At 40.5% G+C, this 25,461-nt stretch overlaps 1 protein-coding gene across 1 annotated transcript in view; it reads right to left on the reverse strand.

Annotated features, from left to right (window-relative positions):
* The window catches only part of LOC136856754 (putative fatty acyl-CoA reductase CG8306), a 168,817-nt gene that overhangs the window by 110,599 nt on the left and 32,757 nt on the right, over positions 1-25,461 (reverse strand). Inside the window, exon 2 of the mRNA XM_067134845.2 lies at positions 6,919-7,125. Within this exon, the coding sequence (XP_066990946.2) occupies positions 6,919-7,122 (204 nt within the window). The 5' untranslated portion in view covers positions 7,123-7,125. The remainder of the gene's footprint in view (positions 1-6,918; positions 7,126-25,461) is intronic.

Consider the following 25,461-nt stretch of genomic DNA (forward strand, 5'->3'; position numbering starts at 1 on the left):
GAGTGTCCATAATAAAAAATCCGACAGTAAGTCTAATTTTAAACAGTTCTTAATACAAACCCAAAAAACGAGAACAAATCCCCTAACTTGCACGTAAAAAAATTCCTAATGAGTAAGTTATTACTTATCTCTGAAGAACTTGGGCAATTCCGATTTTATAACTTAGCAATTCGTTCGGTTCATAGGTTGAAACATGATTATTGTGGTAGTGTAGTCGAACGGTTGAAGACTTTACGCTTAAAATGACATGATACATTAAACATGGAGCTTTCCCTTCGGTATTGAGAACAAAATATGAATCCACCCATGAAAGATAAACAAAATTTTTAACGAAGGTGAAACCAACTGCTCCGCTATCTGTTCTATCGAATAGATTCCACTGAGAATGAATGTACTGTCTCTTACGGGCACATGCACCAATCACTGCACGGAGCAGGCGGGGAAGAAGGGGAACAGTGCTGCTGAGTGCAGCGCTGGTGTGCCCAAGCATGAAGTGGTCGAGTTGGAAAGGCCTGGCCTAGAGTAAAACAGAACGTAGAAATTGACGACCTAAGGACAAGCTGACTGTCGTAGCGGAAGGACGTACATGCCTCTCGCTCCGCATTCTCTCTCCTTGCCAGGCGCTCAGTACTTCTCAATTGCTAACCAGGCTGCGGTACTTATTAGTACGACTTCGAAAGAGCTTTTGTCTGAGGAAGGAGCCTTCGAGAAGCTACAAGACACGCTCTATACGATGGAAGCCCCCCCACTATGAATGCCCGGGGCTGGTGGTGTTCAACCGGTGGGGGAAGGACAACCACCAGGGGACGCTCTGCGTATACGACCACCTCAATGCAACCGCGGAGTCCATCGGGGAGCCACTCCTGCAGACCTTTGGCCATACGGTCCCTGCCTGGGCGATCATCATTCGCCCCAAGGACGCAGCTAGCTTCAAGGTCTATGAGGAGAGCGCGTCCCAGCAGTTCCAGGTTGCCGGGCTACCAGGACTCAGGGAGCACCTGGACGTCTCAGGCTACTAGGAGGCAGCCAGGCAGATGGAGCCGGGGACCGAGGACGGCGGCGGCGGAGCGCCGCGACCGCACTTGGAAAGCTGTACTTAACGAAGTACACGCAGACCAATAAGGCCGCCAACCAGGATCGTCGACCACCTACCAGGATGAAGTGGACGCAGACGCAGGCCTACCAGGAAGGGCCTGTTACCGGGCGCAAACCAGGAAAGCGCCCGTGACGGTGGAGAGCGGCACAGCAGTGGAGAAGGACGCCCCCTGGCGTTCTGAGGCTGCTGCCCAGGCCCAGCCTGCCTGCATGTCTGTTGAGCTCCAGACCTACGTGCGCCCCACAGGACAAGAACGCAGTCGAGTGCTAACACCGACCGACGTCGCCGCCGCCAGCCAGGAGAAGGAAGAAGATGGTGACGCAGAGGAGCCACCAGCTAACCCCGGGGTCACCAGGCCGGGAGGAGGGCCACCAAGATGAGGCCTCTACCCCTGCCGAGAAGCAACCCCCGGGAAGAAAACTACGACGCCGGACCAGGAAGCAGAAGGTGACGCCGGCCCATCAGGAGAGAGCCGCCCAGCTGCAACCCAGGACTGCTCCCAGGACAGCAGTCTACCGAGCAGCCAATCAGGAGAGGACCTCAGCGGGTAGTGGCAGTCAGGTGAGAGTGAAATGTCCCCCTCAGCAGCTCTTGCAGTGTTTCCGCTGTCTGAGGTGGGGCCACTGTCAGGTCAGCTGTGGGCTCCAAGTAAGGTGCAACCGCAGTGGTGATCACCATTACACGGCCTGCACAACACTTAAGGAGGCGCCGGTGTGCACAAACTGCTCGGGGGGCCACCCGGCCTCCCATCGCAGTTGCCCAGTCTACCGGGCCATGGCACGAACACAGAAGAAGGAGGCCCGGCGCCATGACCCATCCCCTTCCAGTAGGCCCCCGCCTCAGCGGGCTTGACCTCATTTTCCGGGATCGGAGACTGGGTACGAAGGATCCCAAGGAGGTGGTGCCGTGCAGCGGGCCCCAGTAGCACTCGACGCATGGTTCCGCAGCCGGCAAGGCCCGCGCTAGTCACAGCAGTGCCCAGACGGACTGATCCCCTGACAGACGAAATGGTGAGGAATGGGTTTATGACTTGTGCATGTTACCTGTTCCTAACTAACACTACCTCTGGACTTTTCCAGCCCACATCCTTGCATGTGCTATCAAAAGATGTCAGGTTTTACATGTAGGCTATTTCTTCTTTCTGCCTATGTGGTTTTTCCCTGACCCTTCAATACCATACATCAACGCCACCTTACCTAACACAAACTCATGCCGTGGTAGCGAGTCTGACTCGGAAACCGGCAGATACACCTTGTATTACTTCCCACTCCTCCCTGCTATATCTTCTTATTCTTCTTCTTAGAAATAATAGCATGTCGGAGGCCATGTAGATTGAGTCGAAATTGACAAACAGACGGCCAGATGGCGTCAAATTGAAATGTCTGCACACAGAAGCTGAGGCCATATGATTATTATTATTATTATTATTATTATTATTATTATTATTATTATTATTATTATTATTATTATTATTAGTGGACAGAATGTGAAGGGCAGCCAAGGAAGAATGGCTGAAAGGGAAGTGCAAGGATATTGAAGGTTGTATGGTGCTACGAGAGATAGATGCTGCATACAAGAAAATCAAGGAAACCTTTGGAGAAAGGGAAACTAGGTTTATGAATATTAAGAGCTCAGATGGAAAACCACTTCTAGGGAAAGAAGACAAGGCAGAAAGATGGCAGAAACATATCCAACAAAGTAAAAAAAAAGTAGATGATATAGCTCTGGAACAAGAGGAGGCTACCGATTCTGATGAAATGGGAGACCCAATTTTGAGGTCAGAATTCGACCGAGTTTTCAGAGACCTAAATAGGATCAAGGCATCGGGAATTAATGACGTACCCTCAGAATTATTGTCTGCCTTAGGAGAAATCAGCATGGAGAGATTATTCCATTTAGTGCGCAGGATTTAAGATACAGAAGAAGTGTCATGCGATTTTCGGCAAAATGCTGTGATCCGTATTCCAGGAAAGCCAGTGCTCACCAGTGTGAAAACTACTGCATCATTACCAATACAGTTGGTCCGTTATTGGTTTAGTATCTCACACCTGCAAAATTTTAACATGTATTATTTGCAGAAGAATGGAAAAATAACTTTAAACTGAGTTGAGAGAAGACCAATTTGGCTTCAAAAGGTATGTACGAACACATGAAACAATCCTCTGATTTTAAAGAACTGAATTAAGAAAAAGCCCACGTACATGCATTCATAGATCTAGAAAAGGCATTTGATAATGTCAGACCAAGCTATTTAAGATTCTGAAGGAGATTGGGATCAGATACCGGGAAAGAAGAATTATCTACCATTTGTATAAAAATCACTCCGCAGTGGTAAGAACTGAGGGCTTTGAAAAAGAAGCAGCAATCCATAAAAGAGTGAGGCAAGGCTACAGTTTGTCGCCCCTTTTTTTCAATGTTTATATAGGACAGGCAGTAAAGGAAATCAATGAGGAATTTGGAAAGGGAATTACAATCCAAGGAGAAGAAATCAAAACCCTGAGTTCTGCCAATGATATTGTTATTCTAGCTGAGTCTGCAAAAGATCTGGAGAAACTGCTGAATGGTATGGACAGAGTCCTGGTGAGGGAGTACAAGATGAAAAAAGATTACTAAAAAACAAAATTAATGGAATGCAGTCATACAAAGTCAGGTAATGCAGGAAATATTAGATTGGGAAATAAAGTCTTAAAGTAGATGAATATTGTTACTTGGGTAGTAAAATAACAAATGATGGCAGAAGAGGGACATAAAATGCAGAGTAGAACAAGCAAGAAAGGCCTTTCTTAAGAAAAAAAAAAAATTATGTTCACTCCGAACATTGTTATGTTTCGGAACTCATCTGGAGCATGGCACTGTACGAAAGTGAAACATGGACAATAATAAGGAAGACGATAGAAGCGTTTGAAATGTGGTGTTTCAAGAGAATGATGAAGATGAGATGGGTAGATCAAATCACAAGTGAAGAGATATTGAATTGAACTGGTGAGAGGAAATCTATTTGGCTAAATTTAACGAGGAGAGAGAGAATGATAGGACACATCTTAAAGACACCCAGGACTTGTCCAGTTGGTTTTTGAGGGAAGTGTAAGCAGTAAGAATATGACAAGCAGATTAGAGCAGATATAGGATGTAATAGGTAGAAATAAGAATGTTAGCACAAAGGGTGGCATGGACAGCTGCATTAAACCAGTTTATGGACTGATGATGCAAACCATAACACAGTGGTTTTCGGCTATGCAAGGAAGGGAAAGTACTAGGATTGGGAAAGTACTGGCCATGGCCTTAATGTACAGCTCCAGCATTTCCCTGGTGTGAAGATGGGAGACCACGGAAAACCATCTTTAGAGTCGCCCACTGTGGGATTCGAACCCACCAGCTACCAGATGAAAGCTCACAGATATGCGACCCTAACCAAACGGCCAACCCAGTCTATCACTTCCGTAGTCCAAAAAATCTACATACTTGTGTAAGATTTTGCTGATTACTGACCCCACTCCATTCTTTGCCACTATGTACTCCACTCTAGTAGAGAGTATCTCTTCAACTTCTTTCCTTTTCCTCTCTACTTAACCTTACTCAGTTCCATACAACTATATTCTCCTTCTCCATAAAACCAAACACCTCTCCCGACTTCAGTGACGAGGTCTATTACTGCCACCTTCATAGCGTTCTCTACTGGTCATCCACTTCTCACAGTTCCCGCAACTTAAGAACTGCATGTAGTTTCTGGAGAACACCCTAAATTCCTGAGACTGATTTAGAAGTTCCATTTTCATTTTACACTATTACAATGGGATCGCCAGTCCCAAATGAATTTTAGATCCACTGCCAGCAGGTGATCAGACTCCTCCTAACACGAATTACAGACACTTATTTGCAGCCACCCCTAACCTGGGATCAGACGCTACTCTATGGGTTCCAGTGTCATTTCCTACAAGATTGGGACCATCACTCCACCTAAGGAAACTCATCCACTTGAAGCTGTTCATCACCTTAGGGGATCGGCTTATTTACCGCTGCCTGACACTGCGACGAAACGCTGGTTATACAGTCTTCTCATTATTGTAGTGGGTAACTGGCCAGACAATTAAGCTTTTATTGCGATTCCTTGTTTTACTGATTTCTTCTGTATGTAACAGTGAATTATAATCATTTCCTCAGTTGCACATGAAGGTACCAAACTTGTTTAGTATATGGGGCTTGCATGCCCATGCTACCAGTATGTGCACTCTCCCGTTTCTAGTAAGAATTTCAATGACTGCCCTTTGAACCCTTTAGATATGTTTTACACCACCTATCTCATACTAATGCTGAGGACAGTTCTTCTAAAATTTGTCAAGATCTGTAGTACCATACTTTTTTTATTCCTATCTTTAATTATACCCTGTATTTGACTTCACCTTATTTATTTATTTATTTATTTACCTCCTTTATTGAAATGTCTGGTATTCAGCCCGAAGGCCGGTTTGATCCTCTGCAGCTCTGCCAACAGCTGTCATAAATCACCTAGGCAGTCACTGAAGAGGCGTACTAGGGAAATGAGGAGTGAGGTAGTTTCCCATTGCTTTCCTCACCGAGCCAGCCGTTGCTTTTACATATCAGTCTGCCAAGCCCACTGAAGTGTATGCACCAACCAAACCTATGAGCGATATTTTCACACCACTCATAACAGGGACTGGCTGCATAAGCAATGGTATTACTAGCATCACTCATACCTCAGTCACTTTCATATTGTTGAAGCCAAGGATGAGACTGAGACTGAGACAGGTCAATGAAAGTAACGAATTTTATATAGCCCATACCAGAAGACATAGTGCACTGTAAATTACATCTCGCCAGCAAAGGCATTTTATTGAAATATTTACTAAAAATGAGAGACAATGAAATACATTTTGATAAAGTATTTTTGTTCTTTCTGCATCTACCCCACCCAGACCCTAGGCTATGGCACTTCCTAACCTAACGTACCGTTGTTTAAAAATATACTGCATGAATTATTTTTTGTTTTTGTTTCTGTTTGGTGACAAAAATTTCAAGCTTTAAGTTTCAAATTGTGTTCAATGTCAGACTTGAAAACAATTCTTAAGTGGGGCTAATACTGTAACGTTTGCCACAATGGAATATATATACGATATTTCAAGATTTTTCTCTAAGCTTTTAAACATTCAAAGATCAATCATTACTGCCAACTGGCCATGGGTACGTATTGGAAGCTGCAAGTATACTTGAGGTTGAGCCAGATGTACCCCTGAGCCTGTGGTAACGTGATCGGGAGGGCCCACATAAAATAAACTATGGTTGGTATGCGTAGATGTCGACTGGTTGGAAGGAGTACCTTTGGTATTGCTGATATGTGTTGGATTGGCTGTACAGTTGAAACTGTACCGTATAATTATAGGAACAGGTAAAGCAGCAAGCTAGAAAATCGTACGATTCATGCATGAATCACTATGCATTGTAGGAATAATTACTAATGAATTCAAGGGGGATTTGATTCCAATATCCTAGGCATAAGATGTGAGTAACCAGCTACACCACACAACTAATTAGGTAAAATATGAAACTGTTTTAATGTCCTCTGCTATCACAAATAGAGAAAAAGGGAGCCCCACAGAAACAGTCTGATTTCCTACCTAGAAAGTTAAATCAGCTTACTGTACTTTTACTGTGGCTGATTATGAAATAACCGACACCTCCTTACACAGTGCCCCACCTCATATTTATATGTAACCAGCAGATACTTGATCCAATGATACAGACATAAGTTTTCTTTCTGAACCCCTGAAACATGCCCTACACTTGGAAAAACTTAAAATACATACAGGATCCTTGGCCAAATCTTGCAGGCGCTGAGTGGGACTCTTATCCTTCTTAGCACGGATCAACATGTAGATGTGAGAAACTTCAGTGCAACGGAGCAACTTTTCAATCAAAGCCATTCCAACAAATCCTGTGCCACCCGTTAAGAACACATTGGCATTCTTATAGAAGTCAGCTACAGAACTTGCTTTATCTCCATCCCCCATGTTCTGCAAAAAAAAAGAAAATGACATTTCATTCAAATACAAGTACCACTATACTCTATATGAAACTATCTTATGCTTAATTTGTGCTCAGGCCTGCTCAAACATGAGCACGAGATTTTCCAAGATAATTTTTGCCGTTTGTTTTAAATCACAGTGACAAAGACAGATCTTATGACGACTGGAACATACGCTATGCACATAGAAACACAATAAAACACTAGCAATTAACTCTTAGGTTTTAATCATATTTCACTGTGTACTATATTATTGTCAGCCTTGTCGTAGCCTCCTTTGGTACTTCCTGGAATACTAGTGAGTCAACTGGGAGCTTCCAGCCTGAGGGCATAGCTGGTCTTTCCGTGTAATGTTCTCTTCGTATGCTTTCCCCGTGTGCTTTTTGGAAGGTGAAACGAGAATGGTCTATCTCTACCCACATTGCAAATGATGATGATGACTGTTGTGTAAAGGGACCTAACAGCTAGGTCATCAGCCCCTAATGGTATGAGGTGCAACAAAATGACATAATTAAAACTCCAAAATGTATCCACTGACTAGAATCTAAAACAAATGATTATGAAAAATGACCATGAATCCAAAACAATCGGTGGATCCAATTTGCAATGCCTTCTTTGCTGAGATGATGCTTGCAGTCTGAAGGGTTCCAAAATCCAGGTGCTCCTCCCCAAATGATCCTAATCAAAGATGCAATGAGTTCCTCATATAGTAGTATTAATCGCTGATAACGTCAACCCATTGAGTTCCTCACATAATGGTACAAATTACAGATTATCACAAGGTTCCAGATCAATCATCACTTGGTTGACCCTTTTAGTCACCTCTTACAACAGGCAAGGGATACCATGAGTATATTCGTCTGCATCTACCACCCACAGGGGTCACATTGCAAATATTCTGGTACACATCACCCAAGCTATAAAATGGAGGCTAGCTGCGAACAGCTTGCATCCGGGAGATAGTAGGTTCGAATCCCACTATCGGCAGCCCTGAAGATGGTTTTCCGTGGTTTCCCATTTTCACACCAGGCAAATGCTGGGGCTGTACCTTAATTAAGGCCACGGCCGCTTCCTTCCAACTCCTAGGCCTTTCCTATCCCATCGTCGCCATAAGACCTATCTGTGTCGGTGCGACGTAAAGCCCCTAGCAAAAAAAAAAAAAAGGGAATGTGTGTTGGAGTTTGGTAGCTGGATTGGGGCAACAGCCAGTATCGCCAGTGTCCCAACGGAGTCTAAATGAGGAGTAGTTGTGTTGAGTATGCGGTATTCCACAATAATTATTATTAAATTAATGTTGTAATGGTCCACCTTTCAATACTATAATATGCAATATTGTAAATTACATTACTTAGGGACTAGTTTCGGCCTGGGCTGGCCATCTTCAGCCTTAATGTAAAACATCTAATAACTAAACAAATTTACATACACACAATTGACATAAAACAAATGAACAAGTATACAATTGACATTAAAAACTGGGATGAAATAAATAAATTTGAAAATAAATTAGGCTCTAAATTCTTAGCATCTTGACTATGCTCATCATCGAGACTTTCATGTACTAATATTCATAGAACTGTTAGTTCCATCACTGCTAATCATTACAATTTCATTTGTAAAATGGGAACTGATAAATGTTGATCCTGTAGTCAATCACCAAATCTACTTCAGTGGTGTTAGCCGTATGCAAGTCACTGGACGCTGCTGTAAATAACCACCAGCTGACGCAGAACTGCTAAATGGTATTTCAACATCAATGCACGTAATAAAATGAAATGCTCTCGTAGTGCCTGTTAAAATCATGCTGAAATGTTGGGCACTGTCAGGACGGCACATGAAGATGTGGTTAAAACATATAAATTGTGTCTGGTATAAAATTTGCAATTCATTGTGGTGTCCATGAAGTTAACCTGAATAAAATTAGATAAAATTAAATTAATGAATTGAAGGAGAGATCCTGTTTGCTAGATGGCATAGGTTATATGAGACTTGCCTATCATTGCGGCATGTGGTGTGTGGCTTATTGTTGTGCGTGCCTCATGCTAACGGTTGTGAGATTCAAAGGAAAAGGAAGGGGCAGGCAAGTAGAAAGGGGTGGAGTAAGGCGAGAGGTCGTGAAGGAGAGGGGCGGTGGAGGGGAAGGAGGGTGGGTGGAATTAACGCGGGGCTGAAGGATGTGGGAAAAACGATGGCTGCCGAGGAAAGGTGCTGTGAATATTATGAAAAACTAAATTATGACTTGTTGGTTTGACGTTTCTAAAAATGGGAATTAGGTCAAAAAGGATATCTGGCTTTTCTGAAATTTCATTAAGATTATGATACGGATAAAAATATTGATCTATATGTATGAAGAAGCAGCTTTCGGTAATGTTAAGTAGGGGTCCTTTGTTGATTGAGAATTTCCATATCTTGTTTTATGTCTGAATTTGCGATTATAGTCATGCATATGCTGTCCTACAGCACACAATTTCTTGTACTTCAGGGCATTGACGTGTTCTGAGTACCTGATATCAAAAATTCCTCCTGGTCTGTCCAACGAAAGAAGAATTAAAACTGTTGCAAATAATCCTGTATACTCCTGATTTTGAATAACTATTGAACTTGTTCATAGATGTGGCATTATGTAAGACTTGTGTGTTCCTATTGTTGGTTTGGAACACCATTTTTACATCATGCTTTTTAAAGATGTTGGTGACTTTGTAGATTTGTTCGTTGAAGGTAAAGATAGAAAGGGCACAGTTGTTTTGTTTATCTTTTTTCAAAGTGGTAGAGGGGGAAATATTTATATTTATTGATTATTTTTTTCAATAAAGAAACTGTTGTATCCACTGGATTACCAGTAGCTATATTACGAATAATGTTCAACTCATTTTTGAGGTCTCTTTTAGACATTGGGACACTGGAGGCTCGGTATACCATGCTGTTGAACGCTGCTAGTTTGTGAATTTGGGGGTGTGAAGAATCTTGACAGATTTGTGACTGTTTGGGTGGGTTTTCTGAAAATCTTGTATCTTAAGTAGGTTGGGTGCCTGATAATAGTTAGGTCTAAAAAATTTATTTTCCATTCAATTTTGGATTCAACTGTGAATTTTATGTGAGGGTCAATGTTATTTATATTAATGAGGGTGGTAGCTGCGTTTGTGATGCTTTCATCCATAACTACTATGGTGTCATCTACAAATCTTGTCCAGAAAAAGATATTATTATTATTATTATTATTATATTATTATTATATTATTATTATTATTATATTATTATATTATTATTATATTATTATTATTATTATTATTATTATTATTATTATTATTATTATTATTATTATTATTATTATTAACAGTTTTGGTGTGTTCTAAAAAATCTTGGCTAAATCTTGGCTAAGATACCCGAGGCCGGCGATCCCACAGCCAATCTTTCTTGCTGATAAATAACATTAAAGTGAAATAATTGTTGCTTATAACGGTTTTAACTAATTTAAGCATAGACATGAAATCCTATATTTCTAATATACTTAGGCCGGTGTATGTGCTTAAATTGTTTTGAATGATGGGGTATACTTTGGAGATTTGTAGACCTATGCTAGGATACATGTTTATGATATCAAATGAGTGGAGAGAATGATTGGAATGAATGCTGACAATTTTTAATTCCTCGATCAGTTCTTTAGTGTTTTTGACGGATTTGTTCGACAAGAAATGGTAGTTCCTTCTTAAAAATCTTTGAATAGCGATACTTTGGGTAACGGACTCCGTCTATAGTTAATGATCGGGCGAATGGGGACGCCGGTTTTGTGTATTTTGGGACGGGCTTTGGCGGTGGGTAAACCTGGGTTCATATTAATTCATTTAGTTTTTTCTCGTTCTGTCAAAAGATATGAAATTTTCTTGAGGGTGTGTTTATGTTGGATTCTCGGGGTAGGGTCTTTCTTTCTTGTAGAGAATGAGCTATCTTTAAAAAATTGATTTGTTTTGCTTACATATTCGTTCCTGTCCATTATGACGGTAGTGTTACCTTTATCTGCTTTCGTAATTGCAAGATTATTATCGTTGATTTTCTTTTTTTAGAGCACGTATTTGCTTTTGTATGAGAATCGAATGTTTGTAGCTATTGTCATGAGTAAGGGGTGAATTACGGGAGTTAATATTGTTTCTTTGGGTTGAGAATGGAGTTTAATTTTCTTCTTACTTCAAATCTCTCTTCGTCTTATCCGCTGGCGATTTGCTAATGGCTAATTCTGCTTCTACTGTTGTAGTGATGGCTGTGTTCAGGGTGTTGAAATGAGGCCAATTAATTGTGTTTAGGGCCTTTGTAACTTTCATCTTCATTCAATGGTACTTTGGACAAATTTATGTCGGAGGGTGAAATTGGCTGGTCATGTTAGGCGTAGTGTTTTTGTTGGTTTCTTTAGCATAGTTGTTGAGTTTAGCGTTAATCAACATATGCAGCTTTTTCTGTAGGGTTTGTTGTTTCTTTGATAATTCAATAGATTATCTATTGTCAACTTGGGCTTGAAATAGGTTCCAGTGAGCATTCTAAAGTAAACTTGTTTCGAGGCGAGTCTCATAATCTATGGTTAAGAAAGGACTTTTTCTTGTACAAAAATTTGATCTATCTCAGCCAAATCTTATTTGTTCTAGTTTGGGTTTTAATACCTAATTAAAAAGAAGATCTATGATTTTTAGATTTGCTTTTAAGAAAGTTGGGTGTCAAATTGTGAGCGATACACTGAGAAATTCGATGTCTGCCTAATTTGGCTATTTTTGACTTTAAGACATAAATATAAATAGGCTTTCTGTTTTGCCTGGTTGGCTACGTTATCACAGGATACAAACTTCATGGTTCTGATACGTAGTGAATTGTAATCAATCAATACTGATCTGCATTTAGGACAGTCCTCCTGTTGAGTTATTTCAAAGAAATCGGTAATTCATTGAACTCCCCTTCCTATAAACGTTAAGGACGACACAAACACCCAGTCCCCAGGCCAGGGATATTAATCCTTTACAATTAAGAACCCCCGACCCCGCCGGGAATCGAACGCAGGGCCGCCGGGTGACAGGCGGACGCGTTGCCCCCTACACCGCGGGGCCGGACAACATCCCACTTAGTTGAGCAGCTCGTCTCCTAAATCAGCTCATGTCGATAAGTTTACAGTGACTGAACAGACTGTAGTTACGATATGGTGTTAGGTGTGGTCCTACTCTCTGTTGCAGTTTCTTATCGATGTGAATTTCATTTGATATATACATGTCATCAAATACCAGAACAGTTAAACGCCCCTGACGGCTTAATTCACGAGCCTTGGTTTTCATTAAAACAAACAAATCGCGTAGTATGCCCTGTTCTACATTGAAACATGCTGCCCAAAAGTTCAATATTGAAGGAGTCAGAAACGGGTAATGTGGGGCTCTTAGGCAACGGTATGCCTTTGGACTGACATTTTGCAATGATATCGCTGCTGATATATCGTCTGAAGTCAGGCTCCATGGCTAAATGGTTAGTGTGCAGGCCTTTGGTCACAAGGATCCCGGGTTCGATACCCGGTAGGGTCGGGAATTTTAAACATCATTGGTTAATTTCACTGGAACGGGGACTGGGTGTATGTGTCGCCTTCATTTCATTCTCATCGCGAAGCGCAGATCGCCTACAGGATCAAATCAAAAGACCTGCACCTGGCGAGCCGAAATCCTCGGGACACATCGCGGCACTAAAAGCCATATGCCATTTCATTTATCGTCTGAAGTCCAACGATCTCTTACTTTTGATTTTATTTTCACGGTTCATTAAAACTTGTATTTGCCCTGGAGAAAAAAAAAATGTCCGAACATTGAAGTAATTGCCTTTTTTAGTTTTAGTAATTCCCATTCATTCTTCAATAGCTGTTCATCCTTTTCTTTAAGTCACTATTTTCTCTTTCCAATAGTAGGATCTTTCTTCTCAAATCATCCAACTCGTTAGTTCCATTTTCTCCGTTATAGTCCTTTTCTTCAGTTTCATCTTCCCTAAAATTAGCATAGACAAATTTAATTCAGTTTTAAAAAACGGAATGTTATAGACCCTATAACATTTAAACATGTATTTGTGTTTCTTCACTCACCTGTTCAAATTAGCAGCCGACGATCTTAAAAGTTCAGCTACATCCTTATGTCGATTTCTCGATTTTTCCCTCTCAACCCTCCTGCCACTATTAAAGAGTGGTATAGTCTCATACATCCGGTTTTAATTCACGGCTGCTTTTATTCCGATAATTTAGAAGTTGTTATCTTAAATGGATTTGAAAGCACGTTATAGCGAAATAAAGCGAGTAAAGTCGACCTAAAGTACAGTACAGTAATAAACGTTGTATTAACTTCACACAGCATGTATCGAATAAAGACAATTTATCATATAAATACGTGCCGTGTTTCACACTAAATTTATCATTGCACCGACAAGCGTTTTCCCGCAGTCTGGCAAGATCTTCATTTTTGGGAATGAAAAATACTTTGTGTATGAGCCTTTGGTTTTCCTGTAGTAGCTTAAACAGCCTGCTACTGCACAGCCCAGCATTTTCAAAAGTCGGGTCCGGTGCAGATTAATGAGAAGAATAAAAGAGCTTCAAATTATGTACGGCACGTATTTCAAACGCATGTTTAACACACTAAAAATACAACAGCGGCAAGCCATGTAGCTGTGGAGCCAGTTTCTCGTAGTTCTCCCCACGTGACGTCACCTGCGCATAAGCAACGCGTTTTCATCTCTTACAGACACACCATAATACATCACGGCTCCAGTGTGGTAGGCTCGCCGCTGCTATTAGATTCACTCTGACAGTGAATGAATCGATACACTGCTTCGAGGCATACGCTCAGTACAAGACCAACTACAATATCTCAGACCTTAACCGACCTATCGAAACTGTCTATAATGGCGGCTGCTGGAGTGCTAGCATGCGTTTGTTTTGATTTGTGTAAGCAGTGTTGTTACCAAATATTGACGGAAATTTGAATATTATTAATCGTACATTATATTTATTTATAGTCTTAAGAAGGTTATAGATTCTCTTTCAGTGACGTGAGAAACTGTTCTCAAAGAGCTTATTTATTACAACAATATCGGTGGTGATTAGGTTAATGTTGATTCTCGTGTTCTTCTCTGAAGATATTTTCTTCATTTTTAGTTACCTATGCATAATGTTTATAGTTTAATGTGCTGTGTGCCTGGAAGACGAAAAGTAATTCATGCAGTAAAGAGTTAATACAATAGTAGATTTTATCATAAATGGCCTCAATCACTCGGATCTTCTTTCCTGAAACCCCCACCCTTCCTAATTTTTCTACTAACGCTCTTCTACTCACTGTATCGAAAGCTTTTTCGAAATCAGTGGCAACTAAATATACTTTACCTCCTTCCACATTCAGATATTTCCCCAGGATCATCTTAACTAGCATATTATCTGTCGTCCTTCTGCCTTTTCTAAAACCACCCTCAGAAATTGACAGAATCCACTGCTTTTCATCCCAGTCTCTCAGTCTGTTCGCTAATATACCTATATAAATCTTACTCGAAGAGTCCAGTAAAGTTATTCCTCTATACTTACTCGGGAGATTTCTCTCGTTTCTTTTTGTAAATTGTGCAAATAATCTCAATTTGCCACTCTTTTGGGAACCTACCACCCTCGAAAATCTCGTTGAACAATTTTACTATGTCCTCTATCATCTACTATATTTCCCTATTACTTTCCAAAATAAATTATTTATTCCATTTCTTCCCCCTGCCGACCTAGTCCTTAGTTTCCTTATCACCCCCATTACCTCCTCTTCAGATCTCTTATCTACCTCAAATTTGTACATCTACTCCCCTCCGTACGGTTTGTCTCCACCTAGCATTCCTTCTAATAATTCGCGAAAGTAGTCCACCCATGAATCATAGTCAATATTCGATTTCTCAAACCTTTTCTCCCCTTTATTAATTGTATTCAATGCCCCACACCCTTTCAGGTTGCTTCATTCTACACTCCTTATTTATCGCCTCTGCTTGTTCTCTCAACAATGTCTTCCTCTCTGTGGTGTTATGCTTGTATTCTTTCCTTAATTTATAAAAACTTCCCTTTTTGCACTACCTCTGTGCTTTCTATAGTCTTCTAGAGCCCTCATTACTACTTTCCCCATTTCCTTACTTTTTATTATGCCACCCGTCTTCCCCTCCCTTCTTTATTTTCTTAAATCTAGCTATCTGCGGCAACCCTCTTTATTGGATATTCAATTAACTCCAGCGGTCTCAATTTTCTTCTCTTAAAGCTACCTCCCAGCTACACTTGATTAATTGCAATTCATTTTCTATAAGAGTATATAAATCCCGTTTTGCATTTCTGACTACATATTTAATGTATGTTCTACCCTTCATTACACTCCTCCCTTTCCCTCTTTTCCCCGGCTTAACATATACTGGGGCATGATGGGATTCAACCTAGTCCCCTAAATCTATCCTCTTAATTCTCTCCAACATGTCCTCCGAACTAATTACGAAGTCTATAACACTTCCACCCTGCGATGTAATGTACGTCAGCTTCCCTTTCCTATCCCCTTCCCAACAGCCGTTCAGAATATATAGGTTGCCTGCCACGCATAATTTTAACAGTTGTAACCCATAACTATTTCTTTCTTTATCTTCACTACACCTCATTCCCCTCATCCTATATTCCAATCGGAGAATCCTTTTTTTTTTTTTTCTTTCTATATGTTGGACACAGGTCGCCTATCCCAGCGTTCCAGTCACCAAATAACATCCCATCTTCCTCATATTTCACCCCAATGACACTTCATTCCAGTAATAAATCCTTAAAAAATTCACTAGCATACGGCGAGCCCTTGGGGCGACAGTATAGGAAAACCAAGCACATCTCTCTCCTTTTCACACTCCCCATTGTACCGGGAAATAGTTATGGAGCCAGAGCATGGGAAGGATCTCAGGTAGTGTGCGGTTGCGATTGGAGTCGGTAGAGAAGGATTTCGCAGGGCGAACAGATAGTAATTAAAATTTGACAATATTTATTGATAATCTCAAGCAAATACCCTACTTCTTCATCGAAATTAAATTTCTAATTGATCTCTTCGGAATGCAATTAGATAAATGAAATATATGCGCTGTTATAATCTGATACGTCCACTCGATGTTAATAATGTTAAGAATAAATACCAGTTTCCTAAGATCTCAATACATCCTACAGTTCTCCTAGGATCATTCATATAGACTCAAATTCAAAATAACACTGTTCATAGAACTTCATTCAACCACTTCTTGATTTACCAATATTTTTAAACTGCAAATTAAATTAAATCCATCACTTGTGGTGGAAACCTAAAGTCTTTCTAAAATTATTGAACATATTAGCTTACACTTGCCTTAGCAATCTTATGGTTCAAATTAAATATTTTCTATCACTTGCTGAATAAATCCTACAGTTAATCTAAGCAAATTATACAAGATTGTTAAATATTGCACTTGTTATATGACAAGCCCTACAGTTCATCTAGTTATTGTGAAATGATTTCGGTTTACACAACTTCGAAGAGAGACCTAAAGTTCATTGAAATATGACTTGAATTCTCCTACAATATCTACAAGCAGAAGTCACACGATTAAAAAGTTACGAAGCACTTTTCATCTGATCAACGTAGCACTGTTGAGTGACTGAGTGCATTATTTAAAGGTCAGTTATTGTCTAAATGTAATTACTCACTTAAGAAAAGGTAAAATACACTTATATCACCTGTGGTCTGCTCACAAGAATGGATGAAGTACGGCTCTGCAGCTCGGTGACTGGGGCCTCTGCAGCGAACAGCCTGAAATCGAACCTAGCACTAGCAGCGTACCACGTTCCATCCCACGACGACACCACGTTTAATCCCTCGCAGATACCACGATTAATCCCTCGCTGGATATGACGATCTACGTAATGTGATAGTACGACACTTCGCCAAGATTTCCGGTGTTTTAAAAATAAATTTTGAAACATGGGAAAGTTCAACTGGCACTATACAGTGAGTTGGACTATTAATTACCATAAATGGGCTGTATTTCACACTGAAATAAGTCCGAATGTACAGTTTGTACTCGCACTCTTGTACTATGGCATTAAATACGTGACTTGGAATAGCACGGTCTATGTCACAGTTCGAGCTATAAGTTACTATAGTAATGATTTCGCTTCTGCAGTCGAAAGCACAGTATTTCACCACACAGTTTATAAGACATGAAATGACACACTAGCACAGTTCATAATAATAACAGATTATGTCGACATTCAGTACAAGAATAACTATCACAGTCCGTTAAATACTCGAATAAATGCAATTAAGGTCACTTCTAGAACAGTCTCTTGAATCCTAATATTCACTGCTTAAGTGGTTTTTATGAATGAGGGAATAAGGGATCGTATGGCATAATATCACCGTAAAATGTCCCTAATATTCAGTTCTTTTCTTATGAAACTAATAGAATGTTCAAAAAAACGTGAAATTAGCCACACTCAGTCCTATTAATTACTGAATATTTGAGTGGATTAGTACTTCAAATAGTTCACAGTCGTAATTGTATACGAGAAATGCGTCTTAAGACTAATGAAATTATCATTAATTGAATGTTTAATTTATCATCACAATTTCCTATTATGCTTGTCACTGTAAATGATTACGACAGAGTTCAAATATATGGGGAATTAACACAGTCCATAATACGGTCGAATGGTAAATTAAACGCTGGTATTCTCAGTTCTACTTAACTGCATAGTCTCTATAACAAGATCACTTATTCAAGAAATCCGTAAATCTTATACGACGAAACTAGGTTTGATAGAACTTAATAACATCTCACACTTCCACGACGCGGTTGAACTTCACTTACTACGATCTCGCACAAGTTCAAAGTTTTATCATATGACTTACACATCCCTCTCGAAGCGCGACGGAGTAGTATGACTTCTAGTCATGACCGAGTTGTAGATTTCAACTGGCTATACCCTTGAGTCGTTGACCTGTTTTTATTCTGGAGGGAACGAGTTCACTGGGTCAGGCGACAGACGGGTGGTTATGCATTCCAAATTTCAACTCGGCATATCTTCTAAACTACTAAGTGGATTGATCTCAAATTTTGAACATTGTACATTTGAAATGTGGGCTACGTTTTGGTGTTTGTCTCGCTTTTATCCGTCAAGTCGTTTAGAAGTTATAAAAATCATTTCTAGGCGTTTCCATGGGGAGGTGAGATACATGTGGCGCTGACGTCACTTGACCTTGTTCCCCTCTCTTGCTGTCTCCCTCACACTTACACGGAACAGTAGGGACGAGAACATTCCCTCGGACAGCTGTTCCTTATGTCAAAACTCAGCCATTCTTTCATAATTAAAGATTTTGTAACTTTATGTACCAGGGCCTATGCCTTCCTGGTACACCATATTAAACCTGATCCAGACCACCTCTTCCATCTCATTTTCAATGTCTTCAATTAATTCACTAATTCCCTCCTTTATTAAAAGGACTATACCCCCCAGCGTTCTGCCTTTCATCCTCTTTTCTTTTTGATTTATACTTGACCACAAACACCCTCCACGTTAACAAAATCCGTATTTCTAACCACGTCTCTAACAGCGCCGCAATATCGAAGCTTTCCACTAATTGTATCACTTCTCCATTACCCAACTTACTTACCAAACCTTCAATATTTACAAAACCTATCTTCCAATCTAGTAATAACATTTCCTCCCCTGCATCTCCCCTTCTCCCATTATTTTTACCCCCCCCCTCCCTCTGCTACATTACTTGTTATTCTAGCCCCCTCATTTTCCACTTCCATTCCGTGTTTTTTTAGGCATTTTGTGACTATCCGTCTTTTCCTCCAAACCTTTTTCTTCCCCACTGGTCCCTTAAAATCAAGCTTCTTCCTCTGTTCAAGACCTCGCTTCTTTTTTCTTTCTTCACTTGCTCCCTCGCCTTTTCCATGCATGTACACACTGTCGACGATTCTCCGATTCTTCAATTTCTCCTACAACTAGTAACTGCTGACTTCTTGTATCCGCTCCTGAGCTGACTTGGACTCTGTCCTCTACCATGCCCCCGCCTCTCGCCTCGTCACGGCCATCCGTTCGCTCTGCGACCTTCCTTTCACCTTGCCTCGTCACCAGACACATACTTCCTGTTTTTCATTCATTTCCTGTAGCTTAGCCACTGTCCAATTTCCCGACCATCTTCCATTTGCCACAACAACCTGTTGCCTGATGTGTGCTCTCAGTCGTTGGTTAGGGGCCGATGACCTTCGATGTTAGGCCCCTTAAAACAACAAGCATCATCATCATCATCATCAAGTCCTTGGTCCCTGGTTATCACTAGATGCGTTCTTAAGATTCTAAAAATCTTCATTCCCCATTTCTCGTTTAACCCCCACTTCATCGCCTTGTAGATTCCCTGCGTTTCTCACCACAATATCGGCAATCAAGGTAAATAGCGGCCTCACCTTAATTGGCCTACAACCTCTCACTTCTACCTTTTCCACATCGTCATCGTCCACTTCACTGAAATTTATCTTCATTTTACTTTGGACCACCTCCACCACTTTGTACACTAAACCCATTTTATTCTCCTTCGCTCCCTCTTGAACATCATTGATAAATGTACATTTCCTCGTACATTCCTCGCTACTAGTTGCTTCATCTTTCTTCAACTTAGCCACCTCCCCTTCCAAATTTTTCACCTTCTTCCTCAGTAACACTATTTCTTCCGCATTGCTTCCCACCTTGGACGTTGTCTCACCCATTTTTTTTCTTGAATCCACCTCTTCATATCATTTATCTCCTTCGATTGACCCCTTACTTCCTTAATCTGGTCCATTTGACACGCCCTTTTAACCACCTCCTTAATGGCTTCAATATCATCCCAACTGACGTTACCACTTGTATTAAGGCCGGGGTTCAGCGGAACGCTCCCAGTAACTAGTAGAACTGCCACCACAGCTGTCACCAATGCCACTTCCCTCTACTTTCCATATCACCCTTGCTCTCCGTTCTCCTTACTGTTTTTCTCTTCATCCTCTTCTGCCATCTTCCAATTACCGCTCGATATTGCTCAACTGAAATCACGTCTCAGCACTAACCACTCAGCACATCCGCTGTCACTGCTTGCTTAAGCACAACTGGGGTCTTTATAGTATCTTACCCAATGTAGATGTAAGTCTTGTTAACACTCAGACCAGGTACAGACAGTTGAAGTGTACAAGCGGTAGTATTTGTCTTAATGTAGTACGCGCTTCTGCAATGCTACCTGTAGTTAAAATCCTTGACAGCGAAGAAGAGCTGAAATCATCATCTTCCTTATCTAGCTTTTCTTCTTATTCTTTTTAAGATGTTTGCACAGCGACAGAACATGTAGTAAGCTCAGGAAATAAAGTAGAATGAAAAAGCTTCGATGGTTAAGAAACGTTGAGTTCTTCCTGCACTTCTTCCTCTTGCATCTCCTCTTCTTGCTTCTCTATCTGGAGGTGTGTGATTAGTAACAGAACTTGTAGTAGGCTGAGAATGTCTTATCGTTTATATCACGTTTCTTTTTATTACGCTGCCGACATTCAAACAGATTTTTTAGAGTTCTACTTGTAGATTACTTGAGCAAATGTGTTCAGAATTTCATGAAGTGCCAGATTATCACTCCTTTTAAATGTAGCAGTACACTGATTGCATGCGAATGTCCTGAAGTTATGCCTTAACAGCTTTATGTCGCTGAAAATTGTCTCGCCTTGAAAAAATCTCAGCACAAAGATCGCACTTAAACATAATACGTCGGTGCGACGTAAAGCCCCTAGCAAAAAAAAATAATAAACATAATACGAGGGGCGTAATATATTGTTTTACACTTATTTTTTGTACGTCCGGGTATGGTTCACATTTCAGTTTTGAAGGTGGTGACGTGTAACTAGCGTCTTGTTCCACCGTTCGGTAGCAGCACACGCACAGTGGCCAACGAATGCACTCGTCATAGCCATTTCATATCAACACTGTCAGCGTAGGAGCAGACAACATGGAGACCAACTCTTAGGGACAGCGCTATACGACTTGGTTCCTGTGGACAGAAGGCGTGACCACTGCAGAAATTCATCGGTGCTTGGTGGCAGTCTGTGGAGAACATGCGCCGTCACAGAAAACCTTTTACAACTGGATGGAAGTCTGGAAAACAGGGCGCACGCCGGTGGACAAGGGAACCAGTTTTGGAAGGAATGTGAGTGTCAACACCAGCCAACATTGCCTGGGTCGAACAGACCATCCAAGGATACACATGCATCACATTTACGGAAATGGAGGCAGCCAGTGGAATTAGCCGAAACATCCTGCAGCGGATCGTGCACGGCCACTTACAGTTGGGGAAGGTGTCATCCACGTGGGTGCCCAGACTCTTGTCTGCAGAAGAAAAGCAGAGGCGTGTGGACGGGTGCAGAGAATTTTTGCAAAGCCACGATCAAGATCCAGCCGACTTCATGGCTAGGTATGTGACTGGTGGCGAGACATGGCTCCATTAACATGAGCCACAAACGAAACAACAATCGATGCAATGGAAGCATAGGGGCAGTCCACCGCCAAAGAAATGCCGAACAGTGCCATCAGTTGGCAAGCGAATGGGGAGTGTTCTGGAACACAAAGGGCATCATCCTCATTGACTGGCTGGAATTTGAGGCCACGATTAACAGTGCAGCACATCTGGTAACCCTTAAGCGCTTACGTCGTGCCATTCAAACTAAGCGGCCAGGAAAATGGGCTAAAGGTGTGCTTCTGCAACATGACAATGCCCGGTCCCACACTAGCCGAGAGACCACCGCTGTAATTGATCAAATGGGATTCCCGGAACTGCCACACCCACCATACTCTCCCGACTTAGCACCAAATGATTATCACCTGTTCGGGGAAACCTCTGCGTGGTCGCCGTTCTGGGGATTTTGCAGAACCGGACACAGCTGTCAAGGCATCTGTACGCACCACTCCGAATGGTTCAGGAAGGTCTGGAGAGACTGACACATCAACGGCAAAAGTTCTTACAGTTAAAAGGAGATTATGTTGAGAAGGTGGACGTAACAACTGATGTGCAATGTACTTCATTTGGGTAGAAAAAAATAAAGTGTAAAACAATACAGTACGCCCTCCGTAGATGTTTTAATATTAATGCGCTGACTTAGGTAGTTATGATGAGTAGTTGTCAGATTGCAACCGATATTATAAGTAGAACTTATTGCCACGTGAATACGAGTGTTAACGCACTTCCTATGAAATCCATCCTTATGCAATACTAGCAATTACCCGCGACTTCGCTCGCGAGGATTTCGTAATCTGATGAAAGTAATCGTTCCTCGGCATTGTACTAAGACATTATCTGAAAATACCTAAAGTATAAACTCACACAAAAACTGAGTTTCATTTTCCCCAGAAATTCGTTTTGGGGCTAAGACGACCATGCGACATAGAACCATACATGTGAGAAACAGTCTTCCCTCGAGTCGAAAAAAGAAATACAGTACATGTTTCTATATTTTTAAAGGAGATTCCAAATACCCATTCCCAAATCTGTAACATCTTCAGTTTGAGATATACATAAGTGTCCCCATAAGAAGAATTCAACCCCTTGATCAGTCCTCCCCCCACCCCAATTTAAGTGTATTTTCCTAAAACAATAATGCATGCTTCTTTATTTTTAAAGGAGATTCCAAATACCTATTTTCATGTCTGTAACAACTTCAGTTTTTAAGATATAAGTATCCTCATAAAAAATAATTCAACAATTTTTCACTTTTCATCCCCTGTTAAGTACCTTCTCCGAAAACAAAAAGGTACAGGTTCATGTATTTTTAAAGGACATTCCAAATACCAAGTTTCTTGTCTCTAACATGTTTTTTTTACATATAATGTAGATATGCCGGTACTGATTTTAAAAATTCACCTGCTTTTCCAATTCTTTTCAGCCCCTTAATTGGATTTTCCGAGAACAAAAAATACGTGATTCATTATTTTTAAAGGAGATTCCAAATACCAGTTTTCATGCCTGTACTTCTGTAACATCTTCAGTTTTTGAGATAAATGTATACTCGTAATTTAACTTCTTCTTCACCTCTTTCCACCCCTCCCCCATTTTAAGTGGACTTTCCGAAAACAAAAAATACGTTTTCCTTTCTTTTGAAAGAAAATTCAAAATACCAACTTTCATGTCTCTAACAGCTTCGTATTTGAAGATAAAGTATCCTCATAAACGTATTTCAAATCCTTATATATTTATTTTCAGCCCCACACCGCTTACGTAGATTTTCCGAAAAAAAAAAAAACAAGTGCGTCTTTCTTCATTTTTAAAGGAGATTCCAAATACTAATTTTCACGTCCGTAACATCTTCAGTTTTTGAGATATAAGTTTTTTTAAATATTTGTTCGCGGCTTCGACCTAGGAAGAACTTTTGCCTCTACTTGCACCACATGTGAGGAACCTGCGTTTATTATGTAAATGGCGGAAGTATAACGTGTTGAATGTGAGGAAAGAAACATTAAGGACGACAAAATCACTCAGTCCCCAGGCCAGGGATATTAATCATTTACAATTAAAAATTCCTACCCGGTCGGGAATCGAACCCGGGGCCGCCGGTTGACAGGCGGACGCGTTGCCTCCTACACCGCGGGACCGGACTCACAAATAATTCAACTCCTTTTTCACTCCCCTTCCTACCCGTTAAGTTGATTCCCCCTCCCCAAAAATGCGTGTTTATTTTTAAAGAAGATTCCAAATACCCATTTTCACGTCTTTAACAATTTTAGTTTTTGAAATATAAGTATCCTCACACAAAGAATTCAACTAATTTTTCAATTCATTCACCCCCCTTAAGTGGACCTTCCGAAGACAAAAGAATGTGTTTCTTTACTTTGAAAGAAGATTCCAAATACAAATGTTCATGCCTCTAACATCTTCAGTTTTTGAGATATAAGCATCCTCATAAAAAAAAAAATCAACTCATTTTACACCCCAGCCCGTTAAGTTGTTTACCCCTCCAAAAAATGCGTGTTTATTTTTAAGGAGATTCCCAACTAATTTTTCAATTAATTCACCCCCTTAAATGGATTTTCCCAAGACAAAAGATTACGTGTTTCTTTACTTTGAAAGACTATTCCAAATACAAATTTTCATGTCTGTAACATCTTCAGTTTTTGATATATAAGTATCCTCATAAAAGTAATTCAACTCCTTTTCAACCCCCTCCCCTTCCTACCCGATAAGTTGATTCCCCCCTCCCCAGAAGTGCGTGTTTCTTTATTTTTAAAGGAGATTCCAAATACCAATTTCCACATCTTTAACCTTCAGTTTTGAGATATATGTTTCTCCAGAAAAAGAATTCATTTTTTTACCTCCTTTCACACTCCCCACTCCAGTGAATTTTCCAAAAACAAACAGTACTCGTTTCTTTAAAAACGTTCCAAATATCAATTATCACGATTGCAACATCTTCGGTTTTTGAGATATATGTATCCTCGTAAAAGGAATTCATCTCCGTTTTCTTCCCCTCCACCTACTAAGTTGATTCCCCCAACAAATATGTGTTTATTTATTAAGGGTATTCCAAACACCAGTTTTTACGTTTCAAACATCTCTAGCTTTTTGGTGTATATATACACATACATTCTCATACAAATAATTCAACTAATTTTTCAATTTTTTCACCCCCCCCCCCACCTCCTGTTAAGAGTTTTTCCCGAAAACCGAAGAATACGCGTTTCCTTATTTTTAATAGGAGATTCCAAATACCAATGTTCACGCCTGCAACATGTTAAGTTTTTTAGATATACTGTAGAAACGCTCGTTTCAAAAATTCACCCCTTTTTTCCGTTCCCCTTAAAGTGGATTATCCGAAAAAAACATTTTTCTTTACTTTTACAGGAAATTCCAAATACCAGTTTTCAAATCTGTAATAGGTTATGTGTCAGATAATTTGAAGATATAGTCTTTTTTTTAAATTCACCCAGTTTGTCACCCCTGTTCACCCCCTATACATCGGATTATCCAATACGTGTTTATTTTCGAAGGAGATTCCAAATACCAGTTTTCATGTCTGTAACATCTTCAGTTTTTGAGATATAAGTCTCCTCATAAAAGGTGTTCAACCCTTTCTCCCCCTTTTTCAACCTTCTTAATGGGATTTTCCGAAAACAAAAAATTGTGTGTTTCCTTATTTTTAAAGAAGATTCCAAATACCAATGTTTACGTTGGTAAACTTTTAAGTTTTTGAGATATAGATATCCTCATTTTTAAAATTCATCCCCCCCCCCCCCATTTTACCCCCTTAG

The sequence above is a fragment of the Anabrus simplex genome, chromosome 1 (genome assembly GCF_040414725.1).
Source record: "Anabrus simplex isolate iqAnaSimp1 chromosome 1, ASM4041472v1, whole genome shotgun sequence".
Classification (NCBI taxonomy): Eukaryota; Metazoa; Arthropoda; class Insecta; order Orthoptera; family Tettigoniidae; genus Anabrus; species Anabrus simplex.